At 44.9% G+C, this 22136-nt stretch overlaps 1 protein-coding gene across 1 annotated transcript in view; it reads left to right on the top strand.

Moving 5' to 3' along the window:
• The window catches only part of LRRC7 (leucine rich repeat containing 7), a 1681735-nt gene extending 1659936 nt beyond the window's left edge, over positions 1-21799 (top strand). Inside the window, exon 28 of the mRNA XM_069232450.1 lies at positions 21595-21799. Within this exon, the coding sequence (XP_069088551.1) occupies positions 21595-21702 (108 nt within the window). The 3' untranslated portion in view covers positions 21703-21799. The remainder of the gene's footprint in view (positions 1-21594) is intronic.
• Positions 21800-22136: the final 337 nt, after the last annotated feature.

Genomic DNA, 22136 nt, shown 5'->3' with positions numbered 1-22136 from the left:
CAAAATCTATCACCCGCCCCGCCGCCCATGGAATGCCTGCCTTGCACAGAATAATGCTACCCAGCAATTTGCGCTGCCTTGCCTTACTCCATCTCAATGAGACCATTCAAAACCATGCAAAGGGGCTTTGTATAGCCTCACAGATATGATTTAAAAGTTTGCACCACAATTTGTCTCAAAATGTGATGCAACGAAGGCTCAAAAGGCTCGCAAAGATACCCCTAAGGGGCATATTTATACTCCGTTTGCGCCGAATTTGCGTAGTTTTTTTCGACGCAAATTCGGCGCAAAACTAACACCATATTTATACTTTGGCGTTAGACGCGTCTAGCGCCAAAGTATGAGGAAAGAGCGTCATTTTTTTGCGTGAACGCCTTCCTTGCGTTAATGAGATGCAAGGTAGGCGTTCCCGTCTAAAAAAATGACTGCGACGCAAATGCGTCGTATTTATACTCCCAGGCAAAAATCACGCCCGGGAGTGGGCGGGGCAAAAAACCCCGCATTTGTGCCGGATTTTAGCGCCTGGGTCAGGGCAGGCGTTAAGGGACCTGTGGGCTCAAAATGAGCCCACAGCTGCCCTCCCATGCCCCCAGGGACCCCCCCTGCCACCCTTGCCCACCCCAGGAGGACACCCAAGGATGGAGGGACCCATCCCAGGGACATTCAGGTAAGTTCAGGTAAGTATAATTTTTTATTTTTTATATATTTTTTATTGGCATAGGGGGGCCTGATTTGTGCCCCCCTACATTCCTCAATGCCCAATGACCATGCCCAGGGGACATAAGTCCCCTGGGCATGGCCATTGGGCAAGGGGGCATGACTCCTGTCTTTACTAAGACAGGAGTCATGTAAATGGCGTCTGGGCGTCGTTAAAAATGGCGCAAATCGGATGGAGGTGATTTTTTGGCGTCTACCTGACTTGCACCATTTTAAGACGCCCTAACGCCATTTTCCCCAACGCCGGCGCTGCCTGGTGTACGTGTTTTTTTTCCACGCACACCAGGCAGCGCCGGTCTGCTAGCGCTGGCTAACGCCATTCAATAAATACGGCGCCCGCATGGCGCTTCAGAATGGCGTTAGCCGGCGCAAAACTTTTTGGCGCTAAACTGCGTTAGCGCAGTTTAGCGTCAAAAAGTATAAAAACGGGCCTAAGTGTTTTGGGGCTGTAGCATGAAAACAGCGCACATGCAGTGGCAACTTTCACTTCTGACCCATAGCACTTCACAATGTGGTCCACAGTAATCCTGAATCAGCTATTAATTGGAGTTACCAGCTGAGTTCTGATTATAAGATCTACAGTAGCTGTATGTATTTGTGGTGTTGCACCTGAGATTCTACCTGCTGAAACAAGAACTAGAGTCTTGATTTATACCAAGGCAAAATGAGGAATTACTTGGGAATTGGGGCCAGATGCACCCATTGTCACAGTATTTTTTCTTTTCTAAGGAGAACCCCACTCTCCCTCTGGGAATTGCTAGGAACTCAGTTCTTCTGAGTTCCTGGTGCCCAAGGAATCATAACTCCAGGGTGCGGAGTTACCAGGGGGGATAAGGGAAGCTTGTACCGGGGCTTATAGAGTTTTGAGTTAAGTGTAAAGCTGTGGCACAGAGTGATTACATTGATGGTTCCATTCAGCGAATGCACATGGTATTGATGTTGCGTCCCTCTGTTACTAACAGGGATATAATTATGGCTCAGAACATGGTGAACCGAAGATATTGAGGGGCATATTTATGCAATTGTTACACAGTGCAGTGCTGCAAGTCACTTTGCTGTGCTGCACTGCATGACAGGGAAAGGGCAGGAATGTGCCGTATTTAAGTCAATATGGTGCATTCCTGCCTTGTTCTTTGTGCTGGCACCCTTTTGGCAACCTAGCACCAACGCAGGCACTCTTGCACCATCCTGCAAGGATGCCGATGTTGCATGCAGGATTGTTTTTTGAGCAGGAAGGGACACCTTCCTTCTCAAAAACAATCCCCTGAGGCATATTCCTCTTTCTATGTGTGCTGCAGAATGCAGCACACATAGAAAGAGGAAGTTAGGAGGCGAAATACAGATATTTCTCCCTGTCACGCCTCCCCTGGGAAGGCGTAGCATTTGGCACATTTCCAGGTTTACCAGTTCTATTAAATCTAGGAATGCATCAAAATCAATTGGAATTGCATGAGAACACCCACACAACGTCCATGGAATGCCTTCCTATGGCAGATAAGGCAACGTAGCAATTTGCGCTGTGATGCTTTACTCCAGATTTATGGAGCTACTTAGGGCTACACAAAGTGGCCTTGCGTGGTTCTTAAATCACATTTGTGGTTTGCGTCGTACCATGGCTGCATAGACCTAAATGCACCCCAGGCCTCTTTAATCCACTGCCAGGCACTCCCTCTGCCTTTATTTCAACCCCGGGCCTCTGGTTCGGCGAAGCCCATTTCAAGATGGCGCCCACGGTGTTATTTCCAGAGACACACGTCCGTTAAGCATGCAACGTGCGCTAGTTATAAAAAGTTAATTACCCCGGCCTGCGCACAGCGGATCCTCTACATACCAGGCTCGCTGGAGGGGGACCTGTACGTGGGCTCGACTGCAGCATTCGAGCTGCATTCTAATAACGATTTCTGGGCGGCACATGGTGCCGAAGACTCGTGGGTAACTTTAAGTGCAGACACATATGCAGTACTGTATAGCGGGAATTTGTATGTCACTTTCTGAACCATGACCCTCCTGATTTGTATTATAGGGTACTGGCCCATATAGACCGCAATTTAAACATCGGAGAGCTGAAGGTTGAATAAGGAAACTTTGTTTCAGGTTCCGATTGGCTTACTAGTATTAAAAAAGAATTTAAAAACTATGAAACACGTTCAAAGCCCTTTTATTTTCCTAATTTTCACACTAAGAGCTGTCTCATGTCACTTTTTTGGGGCTGGTGCTTTTATAGGATTTTCACAATAGTATGTCCAGTTTTCTACTTTTGTTTTTCACAATGGGGTGCACCAGAGTGATCCATATTTTAGTAGGTTTACTTCCGCTTTTCATTTTTCATTTATCAACAACATAAATGGTTTTAATAGCACTAGACTGAGTTTTTAGCATGCCCTAAATGGTAGTCTAAAAGGTGAAATGGATGATATCTTTTCAAGATAATTTTTATGGGGATTATTGACCATATCCCATTTGTATCTATGTTCAATAGGCATTGTAATCACCAATTGGTCTTGATGAGGCCCAGAAGGGATGGGGCCGAAACGCGTCGACAATAGGATCTTGTGAGGTTGCAATAAACATTAAGGAACTAATGACTATTCTACACATTATCTCAAAATGTGAAGAAATAACGTCTATAAATGAGAAATGTGTTCTCTTAAGAGCAACCATCACTGTTCTATGGATTTATGTGTAATATAAATGGATAACCACATAAAGGGGGTCATTCTGACCCTGGCGGTCTTGGACCGCCAGGGCAAGAATGACGGAAGCACCGCCATCAGGCTGGCGGTGCTTCAAATCCCATTCCGTGGTCGTCCCGCTGGGGCCGGCGGTTTTCTGCCGTTTTTGCCCCGCCTGGGAGAATCCGCCAGGGCAGCGCTGCAAGCAGCGCTGCCCTGGGGATTCTGACCCCCTTACCGCCAGCCTGTTTCTGGCGGTTTTCACCACCAGGAAGAGGCTGGCGGTAAGGGGTGTCCTGGGGCCCCTGGGGGCCCCTGCACTGCCCATGCCACTGGCATGGGCAGTGCAGGGGCCCCCTAACAGGGCCCCGGCCAGCTTTTTACTGTCTGCCTAGCAGACAGTGAAAAGCGCGACGGGTGCAACTGCACCCGTCCCACGGCTGCAACACCGCCGGCTCCATTCGGAGCCGGCTCCTGTGTTGCGGCCTCATTCCTGGTGGGCCGGCCGGCAGGCGCTAACTTGGTTAGCGCCCGCCGGCCCAGCGGGAATGTCAGAATGGGGGCCGCGTATATTTGGCCGCATGGCGGCCAAATGGCGGTTTCCGCCCGGCGGGCGGCAGTAGCCGCCCGCCAAGGTTGGAATGACCCCCAAAATCTTTTGGAGAGCAATGATACCATTTGTCATACAGACTAATGTCTTTTCAATTTAAGTATTTTTGCATAAATTGATGTATATGTTTTAGCTGTTGTTGGAATAAGTTTGTTTGTTTTCAATGTATTCGTGCATTATTATCTTTTATGATTACTCCGAATAAACTCTGAAATTAAGTTTCACTTCTAATGGGTGGATTGCTTACCTCGTTTTAGGATGAATTCTTCTGTTATTCTTTCCTATTGGTTTACCATATGTCCATGCAAGGCTTTCTGTTTACCCAGGTCTAGTAGGATTATGTGGGTAGACCTCTGTTAGTATGGATTTATTTCAACCCCCGGCCAGTCCCCGATTTCTCCCTTGGTGTCGCTTTTCCATTATTGTTTTCTGTCTTGTTTGTGTGTGTTTTCCCTCTCTTGCTCTCAGGAAATGTCCGATCAGAAAAAATAAGAGCAGGTGCTTAAAATAAGTGCTGGTGGCCTCCACCGGCAACCATGAGCTCAAATTAAGCACTGGTCGCGCATGTCCCATGTTGCGTGGTGCAAACGCGACGCAAACTGCCTCTTAATATGCCCCTTAGTTTATTGTACCTATCACCATCACGTAACTCAGCAGATAGATGTATTTCACAGAGTAAAAACAATGTCACAAAAGAAGGTATGGCTTGCACCGAATGCCGCTGTATCTTCTGCTTTTTCTCATTGCATTGCGGAATAATGGAGAGATTAGGAGCCAAAGCAGAACATGAATCTCAGCAGCTTGTCGGGGATTGGCCCTGTAACTCCTTCATCGGTAAGGTAGAAAATCGTGTTAGCAGCTACTTTACCGTGAATCAGTGCAGTGCCTGGAGCGCATCTGGGTGCACTTCTCAGGGCATCTTAGCGGAAGAGAAGGCAGTCATCCCAAAAATATGAGAATATGTAGCGTGACATGATTTATGGAGATGGTAAACGCAGATGCCCGACACAACCTTCTCTCGGCGGAGGCAGAGAAAAATGCGTTTACTTTAACAGACTCCTACCCCTGGAAAAGACAAATGTAAGACTAGAAAATATACCCTTTAGCGGCGAGTAGAACTGTTTCGTCACACGTTAAATAGTCTGGGCTGAGTAACGTAAGCAGAGGCCTTGTGCAAGCTACTGCCTCGAAGGATGTCCCACCTCCATCCGTCGTTGCTGCTGAAGATAGAGATGCAGGGAACAGACCAATCAAGGTGAAATGTGTGTTTGCAGTAGTGATGAGGAGAACTTGGATAACATTCTTAAAAAAATGTTGTATTAAATTATTTAATGCAATGCAAGTAAAAGGGTAAGGGTTGCCTTACCCTTCGGGTTGTGAGGTGTCAAAGGTACCTGGCGCAGTAGCTCTGTGCCAGCCTGCTTCCGATTTCAACACTTGTGAGTGACACACTATGATTTTCGCCCAGGAGACTCACATCCGGAGTCTTTGGGTGGGTGCGATATATGATTTATGAACAGGTTTCTGATCAGCTGAGTACTTTGCTCTTCTGGAAAACGGGTTACCTCAAAAGTGAAACTTCTTTTAACATGTGTGACTACAGTTCACACGTACTGCATCTACACACAATGTCTGGTGCCAGAGCATTAGGAACCGTGGATGCACCCCGATTGGGTTTTCCCCGTGCTTGTGCTGGCTGTAACCAGCCTAAGAGAGTCTGAGTGCTATCCACATTCCTGTTCATGCTGTGTGATGCCTGCCATCCACTAGAGACACAGAACATTATGGGTTTTCAGTTCCCTGGAGACTTGGCTGCACTTTGAGAAAGGCGCAGTTTAACCTGGCAGGATGCACTTACAACTTCTACTGATGCACCAGTGCAGAGTAACTGATTAGGCGGACTCCAAGTGCCAAGTTGTGGACTTTAAGTTGGCCTGTGAGCCAGGCGTATGTGCTAACCATTTGATTTCAAGTGGACGTTCTAGCCCCAGCCAGAGGAAGGAAGTTTGGCTGCATGCCTTACACTCAGGAGCAGACTCAAAGGATTAGTGACAAGTATTGCCTTAGTGTAATCTGAAGACGAAGGCAATAGACTAACTTGCTTGCTAAGAACCTCCCTTAATTTTCCTCTAAAAATTCAAGTTGTGGCTGTTTAACAGCTGATGACGGTGGTCTCATGAGTGCCAAAATTGATTGTGATGATTTTCCAGCAGTTGTAAACCTGCGTGCATGTCGGCCTGCGATGAGAAGAGGGATCTGTGCAACATTATGCAGATACCTACAATCGGTCCCCACAGATATTGTTGGTGCATCTATGGTTTCTCTGATTACCTGGAAAGCTTGACTATCCACATAACTTGTGTTGAACCTTACATGCTCTGATGCTAAAGTGAGCCATTTTACTTAGATTTTAGCCCTTTAGTGTTAAATGAAAGTCTTATTCATTAGAATGGGGTCTCTAATTGGCAGAGGTATACACCCTTGTCCAAGAAGGGACCACAATCCTAGTCAGGGTAAATCACACACAATCCAAATTATCCTGTGCCCACCCTCTGGTAGCTTTGCACAGTCAGTCAGGCTTAACTTAGAAGGTAATGTATAAAGTATCTGTGCAATAAACCATACAGTAACATAGTGAAAACAGCACAAAAATATACCACACAGGTTTAGAAAAGTAGATAATATTTATCTGAATAAAATAAGGTCAAAACAACAAAGATTTAATAGGCACAAGTTGAAATATCACTTTTCAAAGTTTTAAAAGAGTCTCAATCCTTAGAGATAAGCATTTGTCTCTTTGATGCAGACAGTGCCTGATGTGCGTCAAAAATAATGACGCACAGAGACCGCAGAGGAGGAGATGCATGGAAAAATAGGGTATTGCATCACATTTTCTGACGTGGCACAGACAATGCATTGTTTCTTTCCACGCTGCAAAGAGTTTGCATTGTTTGTCGGTGTGCAGTCTTGGTTCCTCACTGCGGTGCAGGGATATTTTGACGCCCACGGCCGATGCAGGGAAAATCCTTGACGTGCTGGAAGAAGGCATGGGTGCTGCGTCCATCCGGTAGGCGATTTGTCGAATTTTCAGTTGCAAGGCAGGCGCTGCATCAAATTTCCAGTAGGGAAGTCGGGCTTGGTCGTTCTGGTCAGCTGTGCGGTGATTTCTCGGTCACAATGCAGGTTTCTCATCGATTTCGGCAGGCAGTGCATCGATTTTTTAAGCACAAGGAGTTTCCTGAAGAGATGAAGGGCCAGATGTGTAAAAAATCCGATTTGCATTTCTTAAATAGCGAATTTTAAGAAATCGCTATTTAAGAAATGCAAAATGGTATGTATGAAATTTGCAATTCTGTAATACCGATTTCTTAAAATTCGCAAACGCTATTACCGAATCGCAAATAGAGAATGCGACTCCATTCATCCCTATGGGCCTGTAGGCGCATAGGTGCGAATGGTTTTGCCTTTCCCACTTTTCAAATTCCAGTTAGGAATTCGCAAATTAGGTAATGCAAACCCCAGGGTGCTGGGGGCCTAAGGCCCCATCTGATGCACCCCAAAAAATATTTGCAGACATGTGAAGCACACACATGCCCTATGTGCGCTACATGCCATTTAAAAAAATACATTTATAATGCGTTTTTTTAAATTGCACATGCTTACCACCACATTAGATTTGGAGGTAATTGCATTTCCTAAATGCCCAATTCACATTTAGGAAATGTTTGATATATGTGCTTTGGCAATCGCAAATAGGGATTTCTTAGTTGCAATTTCCTATTTAGAGAATCGCAATTTGTGATTCTCTAAATGGGGTCGCAATTTTAAGGAATTGCTATTTTTGCGATTCCTTAAAATTGCACTCTGAATGCCTTTCATACATTGTGAAAGGTAGTTTTGCATTCGCAAATGGCCACATTTTACGATCCGCACCGTTTGCGAATGCAAAAACGTTTGATACATCTGGCCCGAAGTCTTTTTGGCCCTGAGACTTCAGAAAACAGGAGGCAAGCTCAATCTAAGCCCTTGGAGAGCACTTTTGGGGAAGGCAGAGTCCTTCTCAGTAAAGTCAGAGGCCAGCAGGGCAACAGCAGGGCAGCAGTCCTTCTCCACAAAGCAGTCCAGATGAGTCCTTTGGGCAGCCAGGCAGCTCCTCTGACAGGGTACAGGTGTAGGTCCAGAAGTGTCTGAGTTGGTGGGGTCAGAGACCAAGTTTATATACTCAAAAATGCCTTTGAAGTGGGGTACACTTCAAAGAGTGGTTGTGAAGTGCACAAGTTCCCCTTTCAGTCCAGTCCTGTCTGCCAGGGTCTCAGTAGGGGGTTTAGCAGTCTATTGTTTGAGGGCAGGCCACTGGCCTTTGAAATGTAAGTGTCAGGCCTGCCACCCTTCCAGCCTAGGAAGACCCATTCAACATGCACATGAATGCAGGTGTGACTGAGTGTCCTGTGTTTGTCGTTGTCTGGGTGAAATGCACAAGGGAGCTGTCAACCAGCACAGACCAGACATTGATTGGAGACAGGCTGTAAGGCACAGATGTTTTTAAGTGCAGAGAAATGCTCACTTCCTAAAAGCACCATTTCTAAAATAGTAATATAAAATCCAACTTCACCAATAAGCAGAAGTTTCCATTACCATTCTGGCCATACTAAATATGACCTGGTTACCTCTTTCAGATCAGAATCTACCACTCCAAAAGTATGAGGGCAGACCTAATGTTAGTCTATGAAAGGAGCAGGCCTCACAGTGGTGGAAAACGAATTTTGGAGTTTTTCACTACCAGGACATGTAAAGCACATATGTACATGTCCTGCCTTTTACCTACTTAGCACCCTGCCCTATGGGTTACCTAGAGCCTACCTTAGGGGTGACTTATATGTAGAAAAGGATAGTTTAAGGCTTGGCAAGTACTTTTATAAGCCAAGTCGAAGTAGCAGTGAAACTGCACACACAGGCCTTGCAATGGCAGGCCTGAGACATGGTTAAGGGGTCACCTATGTGGGTGGCACAATCAGTGCTGCAGGCCCACTAGTAGTATTTAATTTACAGACCCTGGGCACATGTAGTGCACTTTGCGAGGGACTTATAAGTAAATCAAATATGCCAATTGTGGTTGAACCAATGCTATCATGTTTAAGAGAGAGAGCATATGCACTTTAGCACTGGTTAGCAGTGGTAAAGGGCCAGATGTAGCAACTTCCGCATTTGCGATTCGGAAATTGCGAGTCTGTGCGACTCGCAATTTCCGTATCGCAAATGCGGATGCAGAACGGTGTCTCAGACACCGTCTGCGACTCGCTATGGGGTCGCAAAGACCCACCTCATAAATATTAATGAGGTGGGTCGCATTTTGCGACCCCATAGCGAGTCCCTGCACTCACAGGGATGGTGGCCTGCTGAAGTCAGCAGACCTCCATGTCTGTGACTGCTTTTTAAATAAAGCAGTTTTTATTTTTTATTTTGCAGCCCGTTTTCCTTAAAGGAAAACGAGTTGCAAAATAAAAAAAATAACGAAACCATTTGGTTTCGTTTTTTCAGAGTAGGCAGTGGTCCATTGGACCACTGCCTGCTCTGAAAAAACCTTTTGGGCAACATTCACAAAGGGGAAGGGGTACCATGGGGACCCCTTCCCTTTTGCGAATGAGTTACCACCAGTGTGACACTGGTGGTAACTGCGAATCGCAAATAGGAAGGGAATACCCCTTCCTATTTGCGAGTCACATTCACAATTTGTGAGTCGGTACCGACTCGCAAATTGTGAATGTGCATCGCAGAAGGCTTTTTGCATGGCGCAAACTGCGATTTTCGCAGTTTGCACCGTGCAAATAGCTTACTACATCTGGCCCAAAGTGTGCAGGGTCCTAAAACCAGCAAAAACAGTGTCAGAAAAGTGGAGGGAGGCAGGCAAAAAATTGGGGTATGACCACCCTAAGGCAGTCAGGTCTAACATTATTCTTTTTACCAAAGTTATGATACTGCATGGACAGCAAATATTTTGCTTCCCATTCTAGTTTTACTTGTATTTGCGATTCAAGAGGTCAAGCGAGAGCCAAAGCAGGTTCTAGTCATTCAGTGAGTTTGAGTTTACACAGTGGTTACCAAGTTGCCACTGAGTTCGCCTGGCATTGAAGAACTGGCCTGATACTTTGGTGAGATTGTGGCTAGAGTAAAGATAACATTTTAGGTTATCAGAAATGTTAGGGCAAAGGTCATAATTTATTTAGGCTTATGGATAATGTTAGGGTTAACTTTGCGGACACCATTAGAGTGTTTGGTATTCGTTTTAGTGACTTCTCCATAAAAATCCATGAACTGTTAATTGCATTTTTCATGATTCTGAATTGGTCATTCTGTTTTTTATATCTGTATTTCTTGGGAAATATCACTTACAACGCGGTTAATGCAACACGCATTGACCACACTGCCATTACCATGCATATGCGTTTACTATGCATGTGTTTAGCACACAAGCGTTTACCACGCTTATGCGTGGCCGAGAAAGTGGTCTAGGTGTCCAGGCAGAACAGGAAGGAGCAGAAGAGAGAGAGGTAAGTAGGGCCTGGTTTGGGGGGTTTGGGTAGGTTTCAAGGACACAGCTTTGGATTGGGGTAGTTTTTAGGACAGGGCAGGGTAGGTTTTAGGGTTCAGGGTGGGGTGGGGGGTCAGGGTAGTTTTTAGGACTGGGCGGGTTAGGTTTTACGGTTCAGGGCGGGGGGGTTGGGTGAGTTTTTAGGACGGGAATGGTACGTTTTAGGCTTCAAGGCAGGGGTGGGGGGTCGCGTAGTTTTTAGGGCAGGGCAGGGTCGATTTTAGGTTCAGGGTGGGGATTTGGGGTAGATTTTAGGACAAGGCGGGGTAGGTTTTAGGGTTCAGGGCAGGGGTGGGGTTGTTGGCGTAGTTTGTAGGAGAGGGCGGGTAGGTTTTAGTGTTCAGGGTGGGGGCAGGGTAATTTTTAGGACAGGACAGGGTAGGTTTTAGGGTTCAAGGCAGGGCGAGGGGGTCGGGGTAGTTTTTAGGACAGGGTGGGGTAGATTTTAGGTTCGGGGTGGGGGGTTGGGGTTGTTTTTAGAATAGTGTGGGGTAGGTTTTAGGGTTTAGGACGGGGGCAGGGGGTCAGGGTAGGTTTTAGGACAGAGTGGGGTAGGCTTTAGGGTTTGGGCGGGGTTGGGGTCGGGGTCGTTTTTAGGACAGGGCAAGGCAGGTTTTAGGGTTCAGAGCAGGGGCAGGGGGTCATGCTAGTTTTTAGTGCTGTGTGGGGTATGTTTTAGGGTTCAGGGTAGGGGCAGGGGGTCAGGTAGTTTTTAGGAGGGTGGGGTAGGATTTAGGGTACTGGGCAGGGAGGTCGGGTAGTTTTTAGGACAGGGTGGGGGTAGGTCTTAGGGTTCAGAGTGGGGGTTGAGGGGTCAGGGTACTTTTTAGGACAGGGCAGGTGGTTTTTAGGGATCAGGGTGGGGGCAGGGTAGTTTATAGGACTGGGTGGGGTAGGTTTTAGGGTACGGGGTAGGGCAGGGGGATCTGGTGTTTTTTAGGACAGGGCGGGTAGGTTTTAGAGTTCAGGGCGGGGGGAGTCAGAGTCATTTTTGGAACAGGGTGGGGTAGGTTTAAGGGTTCAGGGCAGGGGAGTTGGGGTAGTTTTTAGGACAGTGCAGGGTAGGTTTAAGAGTACAGGGTGTGGGCGGAGGGGCAGGTAGTTTTCAGGACAGGGTGGGTAGGTTTTAGGGTTGAGGACAGGGTTGGGGTAGTTTTTTAGGACAGGGCGGGGGTCGGGGAGTTTTTAGGACAGGACGGGGTAGGTTTTAGGGTTACAGACCTGGGGCAGGGTCATTTTTAGGACACAGTGGGGTAGGTTTTAGGGTTCACGGTGGAAGCAGGGGGTTGGAGTAGTTTTTTAGGACAGGGCAGGGTTACTTTTAGGGCTCAGGGCAGGGGGTGTAAGGGACAGTTTTAAGGGATTAGGCATGGTAGAGTATGGTATTAGGTGAACGGAGGCAGGGCGGGGGGAATTTGCCAGACAAGTTCTTTTACTGTACAAGCTTTTACAATGAAATTGTAAAGGCATGTGTGGTAAAGACCCAGACGTTGTTGAAACCGCGTTGTAAAGGCAACTGTGATATATGCATGTGTTGTTCTATCATACATTCGTATTTCCTAACATTTTTAGATACATCCTGTACGTTAAGCATGTATAAATGCACCAAAAATGCCAACTCTCTGAACCACGCATTCTGCTTAATCGAACCTGGGGGCATATTTACGAGAGCCTTGCATCACATTTGCACCATGCAAAGTGGTACATGGATGATGCAAGACTCTAAGTCAGATTTATGAAGCCACACAAAGCCATTTTGTGTGGTTTTGAGTGGCCCCATAAATCTGAAGTTGCGCAACAAAGGGCAAGTCGCTGCGTTGCGTTACTCTGCCCTAGATAGGCATTCTATGGGCGTTGGGGTGGGTGTTCCCAGGAAATTCCTATGGATTTTGATGCATTCCTAGATTGACAAGACCTTCTAAACCTGGGAATGCAGCTTTGGCTATTAAAAAGGGTCCTGCCAGTAAGGCACCTGGCCCAATGGTGTTCCTATAGATGTCTTTAGACAGAATGACACATTTTGGCACCCCTATTAAGAAATGTGTTTTGAGCTGCTATTGGAGATGTCATGCCAAACTCATGAAGGGAATCCATTATTTTCCCTAGCTTCAAGAAGGGTAATTAAAGTCAACCGACATGTTAAAGCCCTGTCTTCTTTTGGATTCCTCTGTAAAGATCCTAGGTAGGGTAATTCTCCACAAACTGGAAGATTTGGTGGAAGAATATTTTTCTGAGGTACTCTATGGTTTTTGCCCAGGTGTGGGTACATTTGAACAATCCCTGAACTTACTTTTACAACAGGGAAATATTTTAAAGCCAGAGTAGGCTCCTTCCATATGGTATTTATGGACCTAGCGAGGCACAACCTACCACTCCTGTCCAGGGTGGTTAATTACACTTACTGTATAACCTGCGCTCACCCTTAGGTAGCTTGGCACAGAACAGTCAGGCTTATCACAGAGGCAATGTGTAAAGCATTGGCACAGCACGTCTACACAATAAGTACACTGAGCATCACAAACGTGACTTCAAATGGGGTGTATGTAAAAAAAAAATTGGATTCAACAAACACATGAATTACCACCACATGAACATCATGTAAATCTGGACATAAATCACATTCGCAAATATCACAAATAGTATGAGTCCTAACAGTATTATTAAGAAATCAGCAGATTGTACACATGAGAAAAATAATACTTTCCCTCCCTGCACCCAGATGCAGTACTACCACATTGGCAGCACGAGACCCACACCAACGTACACCCCAGTTCAATATAGAACAGTTGTAGGATGCATTCTGGTTCCCAATGGTAGCAGCAATGTATACACACATAGAACTGTAGCACTTTTGAAATAGCTAGGCCGCACCAGTAAACATCAAAGTCAACCACAATAGTAAACAACGTGCATGGCAATGCTGCTCAGTGATATCAAGCCCAGACATTAACTCCCATACACTCACTTGGCACCGCTACGCAGTGCCACAGATGTCAGTCACGCTAACTGAGTTCACAGACCCCTCTTGGACCCAAACCTTCCTCCGAATTCCAGCCAATTTTCACCCTCTCAGCGTAAGAAATGAAGCAACCTTTCCCTAGTCACTATGCCGATTGCGGCCGATGATTACACTAAGTCGAGATCCCGAGGCAAAGGTACAGGGGGCGAAGGAGAGAATAAGCAACAGTCAGCAAATGGAGCTATGTCCCCTCTCTGGAAGTTCACTCAGGGCCGTCCAGCATGGGCCCCGATCTGCAAAGCACAGGGGCATGCCTTGGGGCATGCTGTTCACAGTGAGGCCCAGCCAAGCCAGACACTCCACTTCACAGAGAGTTACCAATTCGGCACCTCCCAGGATAGGAGGCACCACATCTGGGATGCAATGACATGGACTGCCCCGGGTATCCTGGTTGCACACTAAGGCCCATATTTAAGAGGGCCTAGCGTCCCCTTGCTCCACATTAGCGTATTTTTTTTTTTACCCTAAGTGTGGCCCAACGAGGCCAAAATCGCTGCGCCAGATTTACAAAGTGATGCAGTGCATGCATTGCGCCATTTGTAACCCTTTGTTCCACATTATGCCTGCGCCAGGCATAATGTGTGCAAGGGGGGCGTTCCACTGTTAGGGGGAGCCAAAAAAATGGTGCTAAAAAATCTAAAAGATTTCTTTGTGCCATTTTGCGCAGCATTTTTAACACCTGCTCAGAGCAGGCGTTAAAAAGGGGCACAACATTATTTATAATGGGCCCCTATGTACTGTTCAGGGTTAGTGCCAACATTTTGGCGCTAACCTTGAACAGTACATCAGTAGGGTAAAAAATGTTGATGCTATTGCCCCCTACCCTGCTCCATGATGCGCGTATTTTAAATATGGTGCACGCATGGTTGCGTTGGGAAGGGCGCTAAGGGGCACAAGAAAAGTGGCGCTGCACTGGGGGCAGCGCTATTTTTCTTAAATCTGCCCCTAAGTGTTTACCAAATCTCCTTCCCTCCTGGTATGGGCACAAGGTCTGCTGTGCGATGAACTGAGCCCATCAGACACTTGAGAACATAGGTGCAAAGTGCTTAATGGTGGGCCTCCCTTGGATGAGTCCCAACCTCTGGTGTGCAATAACTTGAGTCACACCACACAATCGCCCTTCGCATGAAAAGCTACCAATTCCGTGCCTCCCTGGAATGAGGCACAACATCTGGTGCACGATGACTTGAGTCGCACCAAGCAATACCACTGCAGTGGCTCCTTGGAATAAGACACCACGCCCGGTGCGCAATGACTTGAGTCGCACCAGGCACTTTTGAGCACACAATCAGTTCCCGTTCTGTACCTTTCTGGAATGAGGCACAACATCTGGTGCACAATGACTCTAGCTGCACCAGAAAAATCTGGTGCACCAGACAGAGATGCCAGTACAGCTGTACTGCATGAGGAAAATGCAGCACTACTCCGGGTATGCACCCACCTTCTAGAGTCGCAACCAGTGACACAGGCACCACACGCAATGAGTGTGCAGTCGGTTGTTGCACAAAAGAGATAGGGCACACTCAACAACAGCGGGCCATGCAGGGTCCCAAAACCAGTAAACCATTCACTAGCAACCAAACGCTTATGCATGATGTGGCCCCACCATGAAGGACCACACTCCTTGAATATGGACAGTACTCTGCACCAGGCAGATCCAGCCTCAAAATCCAATATTTAGTTAAACGCTCACACCGCTGCTACCAGGTGGAATCCAGCAGGCAACATAGATGCATAGAAGGGCACTGCTCTCCAAATGACACCCCTTCTATTATGGTTAAAGATTTCGCATTCTCCTCAGTCCATTTTACCCAAAAGGTTCTTGAAGACTGTGCCAATCAAGATCACATGGATTCCATCCCTTGGTTATTTTATATTAAAATAACTTTTACTGAGTTTGGAGTTCCTAATTTGTTCCACTTCCCAAATGAAATTGACAAAAATTCATGGGCCCGGTACAATCCATCTTTTATAACTATAGAAAATATATCAGAACTACTAAAAGCTATATGATGGGCTCTGTCCTTCTTTATATAGCGATCATGACTCCAGAAGGGATAGAACCCTATCTTCTGTGGATACCTAATCCTGAACATAGGTTTTATCTGGCTCATTTCAGACTATGCACAGCCCCATTCTTTGTAGATTTCCCTCAGCAGGACACTTAGTTTTTGAGTTTGCTCTGCTGTCCCTGTGATAATGTATTATGGCAATCTCTTACCCATTTCATGTTTTTTGTGGGTACTATTTAATATTGTATCATTTCTAAACTCTAAACTGCTTATGAATAAACTTAGATCCTTCAGACTCAGCCTTCAGTTTTTACAGCACTATGACTCATGGTTTACGTGTCATGCAGTTGTTAACTATACCCAACAAGTGTTGAGGATAAGGAATGACAAGATCATCTAGGCTATGATAGCTTTTTAAGTAGGTTTCTGTGGTACTGTTTTAACTGTGGATCTTAAATTGTTTATTTAGTGATTTTATGGAAAACTAATTATGAATTGATATTTCAGTATTTAGCTATTGTGTTTTTAAACTTTTATTTATGTTCAAACTTTTAGGTCGAAGGAACAATATTTTATCCAGTTTTAGACACTTTATTGCTCACTTTTCTCTAGGTGCTTTTATTGCAGTTTATTACCAATGTGTTTTTTTATCTCTGTATTGCCGAATAAAAGTATTTTGATTAGCTGAGTGAGAAGGGTAAGATTACTTTACTGAATTTCACATAAAGGTATGTAAAGGAGGAGTTAAGGATAGTAAATCTATATTTAACTATGTGCACATACTGCCCAGATATTTTGGACCTAAATATATGTACCATAGTATTTTTACAGCATGCTGTGTCTGCAATTGTTATTTTGACTGATTTTAATAAATAATGTAATCACAAATGGGAATAAAAATTGAAATAAAAAGTGAACTGTTTTACTGTGGGGAAAATAAACCTCCATAAGTGTAATAGTTTGGAATTTTTAAGGATCATCTGAAGGCTGCTGACATTTTAAGTGGAGGAGATATTTCCTTTGACACAAAAAAGCCAACTGAGGATCAACAACACTATTAACCCCTACGGTGCCTTGGACAAGGTGATCTCGTCCAAGGCACCGGTTCCCGGGTCCCTTGGACAAGATCACCTCGTCCTGCACCCAGGAACTGGGGGGAGCGCTAGCGCTCCCCCCATGGGCTCCCCACCCACCCCCCCGGAGGTGACAATCACAGAGGGCCTCCTCACGCTGGAAGCTCAGCTTCTAGCGCGATCGAAAGAGAAATGCAAAGCATTTCTCTTTCGATCACGTGGAGGAGGCCAGAGAGGCTTCAAAGGGAGGGAAAGGAATTTCCTTCCCTCTGAAGTCTCTCTGAGCGTTTCAAAAGCCGGATTGCAAATTTATTTATTTTAGGCCATTTCTGCCCCCCCCCTAATTGTTATTAGGCCCATCTGCCCCCAGGGGGTGTAGAAACCTCTAGGCGCAAGGGCAAATTTTTTTTTGGTTTGTTTTTTTTTTTAGGCAAGGGTCGCTCCCCTGGGCACCGGGGATTTTTGTTTTTTTGCGCCAATGTCACGCAAGGGGAGCGACCCCATAGGCAAGTGTTGCTCCCAGGGGGAGGTTGGGGGTGTGGGGGGACAAATCTATTTTAGGCCATTTCTGCCCCCCCGGGGGCAGATCGGCCTATTGTTATTAGGCCGATCTGCCCCCAGGGAGGGCAGAAACCTCTAGGCGCCAGGGCAAAAAAAAAATATATATATATTTTTTTTTTGTATTTTTTTTTTTTTTTTTTTAGAGATGGGGAGAGACCTATTAGGCAAGGGTTGCTCCCCTGGGGGGGCAAATTCCATTTAGACCATTTCTGCCCCCCCTGGGGCCGTCTGAGCTAGAGGCCAAAATCCACAGGTATTTTGTAAAAAAAACACCTCTGTTTTCTGTGAAAAAATGTGATGTGTCCACGTTGTGTTTTGGGCAATTTCATTTCGTGGGCGCTACGCCTACCCACACAAGTGAGGTATCATTTTTATCGGGAGACTTGGGGGAATGCTGGCTGGAAGGAAATTTGTGGCTCCTCTCAGATTCCAGAACTTTCTGTCACCGAAATGTGAGGAATACGTGTTTTTTTAGCCAAATGTTGGGGTTTGCAAAGGATTCTGGGTAACAGAACCTGGTCAGAGCCCCACAAGTCACCCCATCTTGGATTCCCCTAGGTCTCTGGTTTTAAAAAATGCACAGGTTTGGTAGATTTCCCTAGGTGCTGGCTGAGCTAGAGGCCAAAATCTACAGGTAGGCACTTTGCAAAAAACACCTCTGTTTTCTGTCAAAAATTGTGATGTGTCCACGTTGTGTTTTAGGCCATTTCCTGTCGTGGGCGCTAGGCCTAACCACACAAGTGAGGTATAATTTTTATTGGGAGACTTGGGGGAACATAGAATAGCAAAACAAGTGTTATTGCCCCTTGTCTTTCTCTATATTTTTTCCTTCCAAATATAAGAGAGTGTGTAAAAAACACGTCTATTTGAGAAATGCCCTGTAATTCACATGCTAGTATGGGCACCCCGGAATTCAGAGATGTGCAAATAACCTCTGCTCCTCAACACCTTATCTTGTGCCCATTTTGGAAATACAAAGGCTTTCTTGATAGCTATTTTTCACTCTTTATATTTCAGCAAATTAATTGCTGCATACCCGGTATAGAATGAAAACCCACTGCAGGGTGCAGCTCACTTATTGGCTCTGGGTACCTAGGGTTCTTGATGAACCTACAAGCCCTATATATCCCCGCAACCAGAAGAGTCCAGCAGACGTAACGGTATATTGCTTTAAAAAATCTGACATTGCAGGAAAAAGTTACAGAGTAAAACGTAGAGAAAAATTGCTGTTTTTTTCACCTCAATTTCAATATTTTTTTTTTCCAGTTTTTATTATCTGTAGGAAACCCTTGTAGGATCTACACAAATTACCCCTTGCTTAATTCAGAATTTTGTCTACTTTTCAGAAATGTTTAGGTTTCTGGGATCCAGCATTGGTTTCATGCCCATTTCTGTCAATGACTGGAAGGAGGCTGAAAGCACAAAAACTCGTAAAAATGGGGTATGTCCCAGTAAAATGCCAAATTTGTGTTGAAAAATTGGGTTTTCTGATTCAAGTCTGCCTGTTCCTGAAAGCTGGGAAGCCGGTGATTTTAGCGCCGCAAACCCTTTGTTGATGCCATTTTCAGGACAAAAACCACAAGCCTTCTTCTGCAGCCACTTTTTCCCATTTTTTTGAAAAAAAACTAAATTTTCACTGTATTTTGGCTAATTTCTTGGCCTCCTTCAGGTGAACCCACAAAGTCTGGGTACCTCTAGAATCCCTAGGATGTTGGAAAAAAGGACGCAAATTTGGCTTGGCTAGTTTATGTGGACAAAAAGTTATGAGGGCCTAAGCGCGAACTGCCCCAAATATCCAAAAAAAGGCCTGGCACAGGAGGGGGGAAAGGCCTGGCAGCGAAGGGGTTTCCCCCAATACAATGCTACCAGAGTTCACTCCCAAAAGCTTTTCAGGTATCAGGCAAATCAGTAACAGTATCATACATATTAATAGGATGTAAAGTCATGTCTCTTATTCGTAGTTTCACTTTAACAAATAAACTCTCTTTGTCCATGTTAAAAACCAAGGGCCATATTTATACTTTTTGACGCAAAACTGCGCTTACGTAGTTTTGCGTCAAAAAAATTAGCGCCGGCTAACGCCATTCTGAAGCGCCATGCGGGCGCCGTATTTATTCAATGACGTTAGCCGGCGTTAGCCGCCGCCGCTGCCTGGTGTGCGTGAAAAAAAACGACGTACACCAGGCAGCGCCGGCGTAGGGGGATATGGAGCTTGGGCGCCAAAAAATGGGGCAAGTCAGGCTGAGGCAAATTTTTCGCCTCAACCCGATTTGCGCCATTTTTTCCGACTCCCAACCCCCATAGAAATTACTCCTGTCTTAGCAAAGACAGGAGTCATGCCCCCTTGCCCAATGGCCATGCCCAGGGGACTTCTGTCCCCTGGGCATGGTCATTGGGCATAGTGGCATGTAGGGGGGCACAAATCAGGCCCCCCTATGCCACATAAAAAAAAAAAACACTTACCTGAACTTACCTTAATGTCCCTGGGATGGGTCCCTCCATCCTTAGGCGTCCTCCTGGGGTGGGCAAGGGTGACAGGGGGGGTCCCTGGGGGCATGGAAGGGCACCTCTGGGCTCCTTCCGAGCCCACAGGTCCCTTAACGCCTGCCCTGACCAGGCACTAAAAAACGGCGCAAAAGCGGCCGTCCGTCATTTTTTTTGACCCGCCCACTCCCGGGCGTGAATTTTGCCTGGGAGTGTAAATACAGCGCACATGCCTCGGAGTCAATTTTTTAGACGGGAACGCCTACCTTGCATATCATTAACGCAAAGTAGGTGTCCACGCTAAAAAATGACGCAAACTCCATGGACTTTGGCGCTAGACGTGTCTAACGCCAAAGTATAAATATGGAGTTAGTTTTGCGTCGGAATTGCGTCAAAAAAAACGATGCAATTCCGGCGCAAACAGAGTATAAATATGCCCCCAAATCTTTATAATATAGGTGTTATGCAACCAATACAGCAAAACAATGTTTTCTTGTTTATTGCCAGAAAGAATAACAGATGCCTAGATGAGTTTTTTGAGCAAACCTTATGTAAACATTCCCACATTTTTAAAGTAGTATACAATATTTCTTCTCTTGGTGAGATGTCTAAGGCCATTGTCATCCAGCGATATAATCTTCAGTAGAGTCAAACTGGTCATTTACACCATGGGGTAGGTACACTCTTGCACTTAAGTGAAAAACACAACTCCAGTACTTCATATATAGAGATTGTGGTATACAGCTGTGAAAAGAAGTTCAAAATAGGTAGCAAAATTCAAACATAAAGCAACCCATAAACAGTTAAATGATGTCTGGAAAAGAGATCAAACACACAATTCAACACTGCACATACATGTATTACTCCAATAAATGTATGATTGTATTTATGTGTTAAGTGTATGTGTTAAATGCATAGCTTGACACTAGCCAAAACGCAGCAAAGAAGTGCAGCCTTTTACAAGGGTGAACGAGTGATTGGAGAGGTAGTGCGCTTCTCTGTGCGGATGTGTACTGTTAATGTTTTCTACATTGGAGCAGAGTTCAGGCAGCACTGATAAATAAAGTGTTGTTGTTCCAGATCCTCAGGCATAAATGGAAAAGGCTTGTTGCCTTGTTTTTTTCTTTTATATGTCTCCAGCCTGATGATGTCCTGACTTCACATATGTCAAGAGCCACAAAAGATGGTGAGCTTGTCTGCAATACCAGATATTATAGCCACCAAAGCATGAGTCTCTGAAGTCTAAGTTGTGTGTCTCACTCAGTCTAAATTGTTGCCTGGTTCCAACTCATGTGTTTCTGTGGAATAACTGATGTTTTGAGATAGGACCAGTACACAAGTCCTTTGATTTTTGCTTGACAAGTAATTTAGGGCCATATGTACGAACACTTTTTCCCATAGACACAGAATGGGTAAAAACCTTTGCTACATCTGGCCCTTAATTACTAATTCCTAAGTTATAAATACAAACTGAGACTATTGTCATTACTATTTCATGATCTGGATGAACTTTATTACATTTTTGACTATGGTACCCCTACAAAGGTAGGGCTCATTAATATCATCAGCACACTAGATGTGCCATAGAGAAAACCAGTGATGTGTAAAATAATGCACCATAATCATCTGGTTCTACTGAAGTTATCACTATGACACTATTATTGATATGTTTATTAATAATTAAATCTTAAATTACGGATCTATTTCTATTGTTCACAAATGAGATGTTGGATAATGTGTTACATATGATTAATTAAATATGAGTTATGATTTTTTAAACATCTCCCCTGTAACAATTAGCTTTTTCAATCTCTGTGAGTTTCAATTAGTTATATTTCTGATTTTTGTCTGTTACAGGCAAATGGACACAGTTTTGTACATATGGAGCATGAGAAGGCTGTTTCACTGCTGAAAAGTTTCCAGAACACAGTAGACCTAGTTATTCAACGTGAGCTTACTGTCTAAATATTTTTATAAATAGTCAAAATACGTATAGACAGATCTAATGTTCTGAAATAAATTTATACATAGAAAGCAGATGTTGCCTATTGCTGGACCAATGGCAAATATTAGTGCCAAATGTATGATAATATATGTTCGTATGATCATCTTTAAAAATATTCATTATATTAATATGATGTACACGTGGTATGTATTAGTTTTTATTGTCAGCCTAAGGCTACACATTGCTGAAGTATTGTTTTTAAAAGAATTACATTACTTTATTCTCAAAATGAAATTCATATGATATCAGAGCACAGAAGCACATACGAGCTCTACTGAAATTATGCTCACCATGAAAACACTGCCTCAAAATTGTACATGCCTTTTATATCGCATCTACAAAGAAAATGGAAATATAATTCCCGTAAATCATATTTCTATTCGAAGTCACATTT

This window comes from Pleurodeles waltl, chromosome 4_2 (genome assembly GCF_031143425.1).
Source record: "Pleurodeles waltl isolate 20211129_DDA chromosome 4_2, aPleWal1.hap1.20221129, whole genome shotgun sequence".
Lineage (NCBI taxonomy): Eukaryota > Metazoa > Chordata > Amphibia > Caudata > Salamandridae > Pleurodeles > Pleurodeles waltl.
This window is presented reverse-complemented; position numbering and strand designations above follow the sequence as displayed.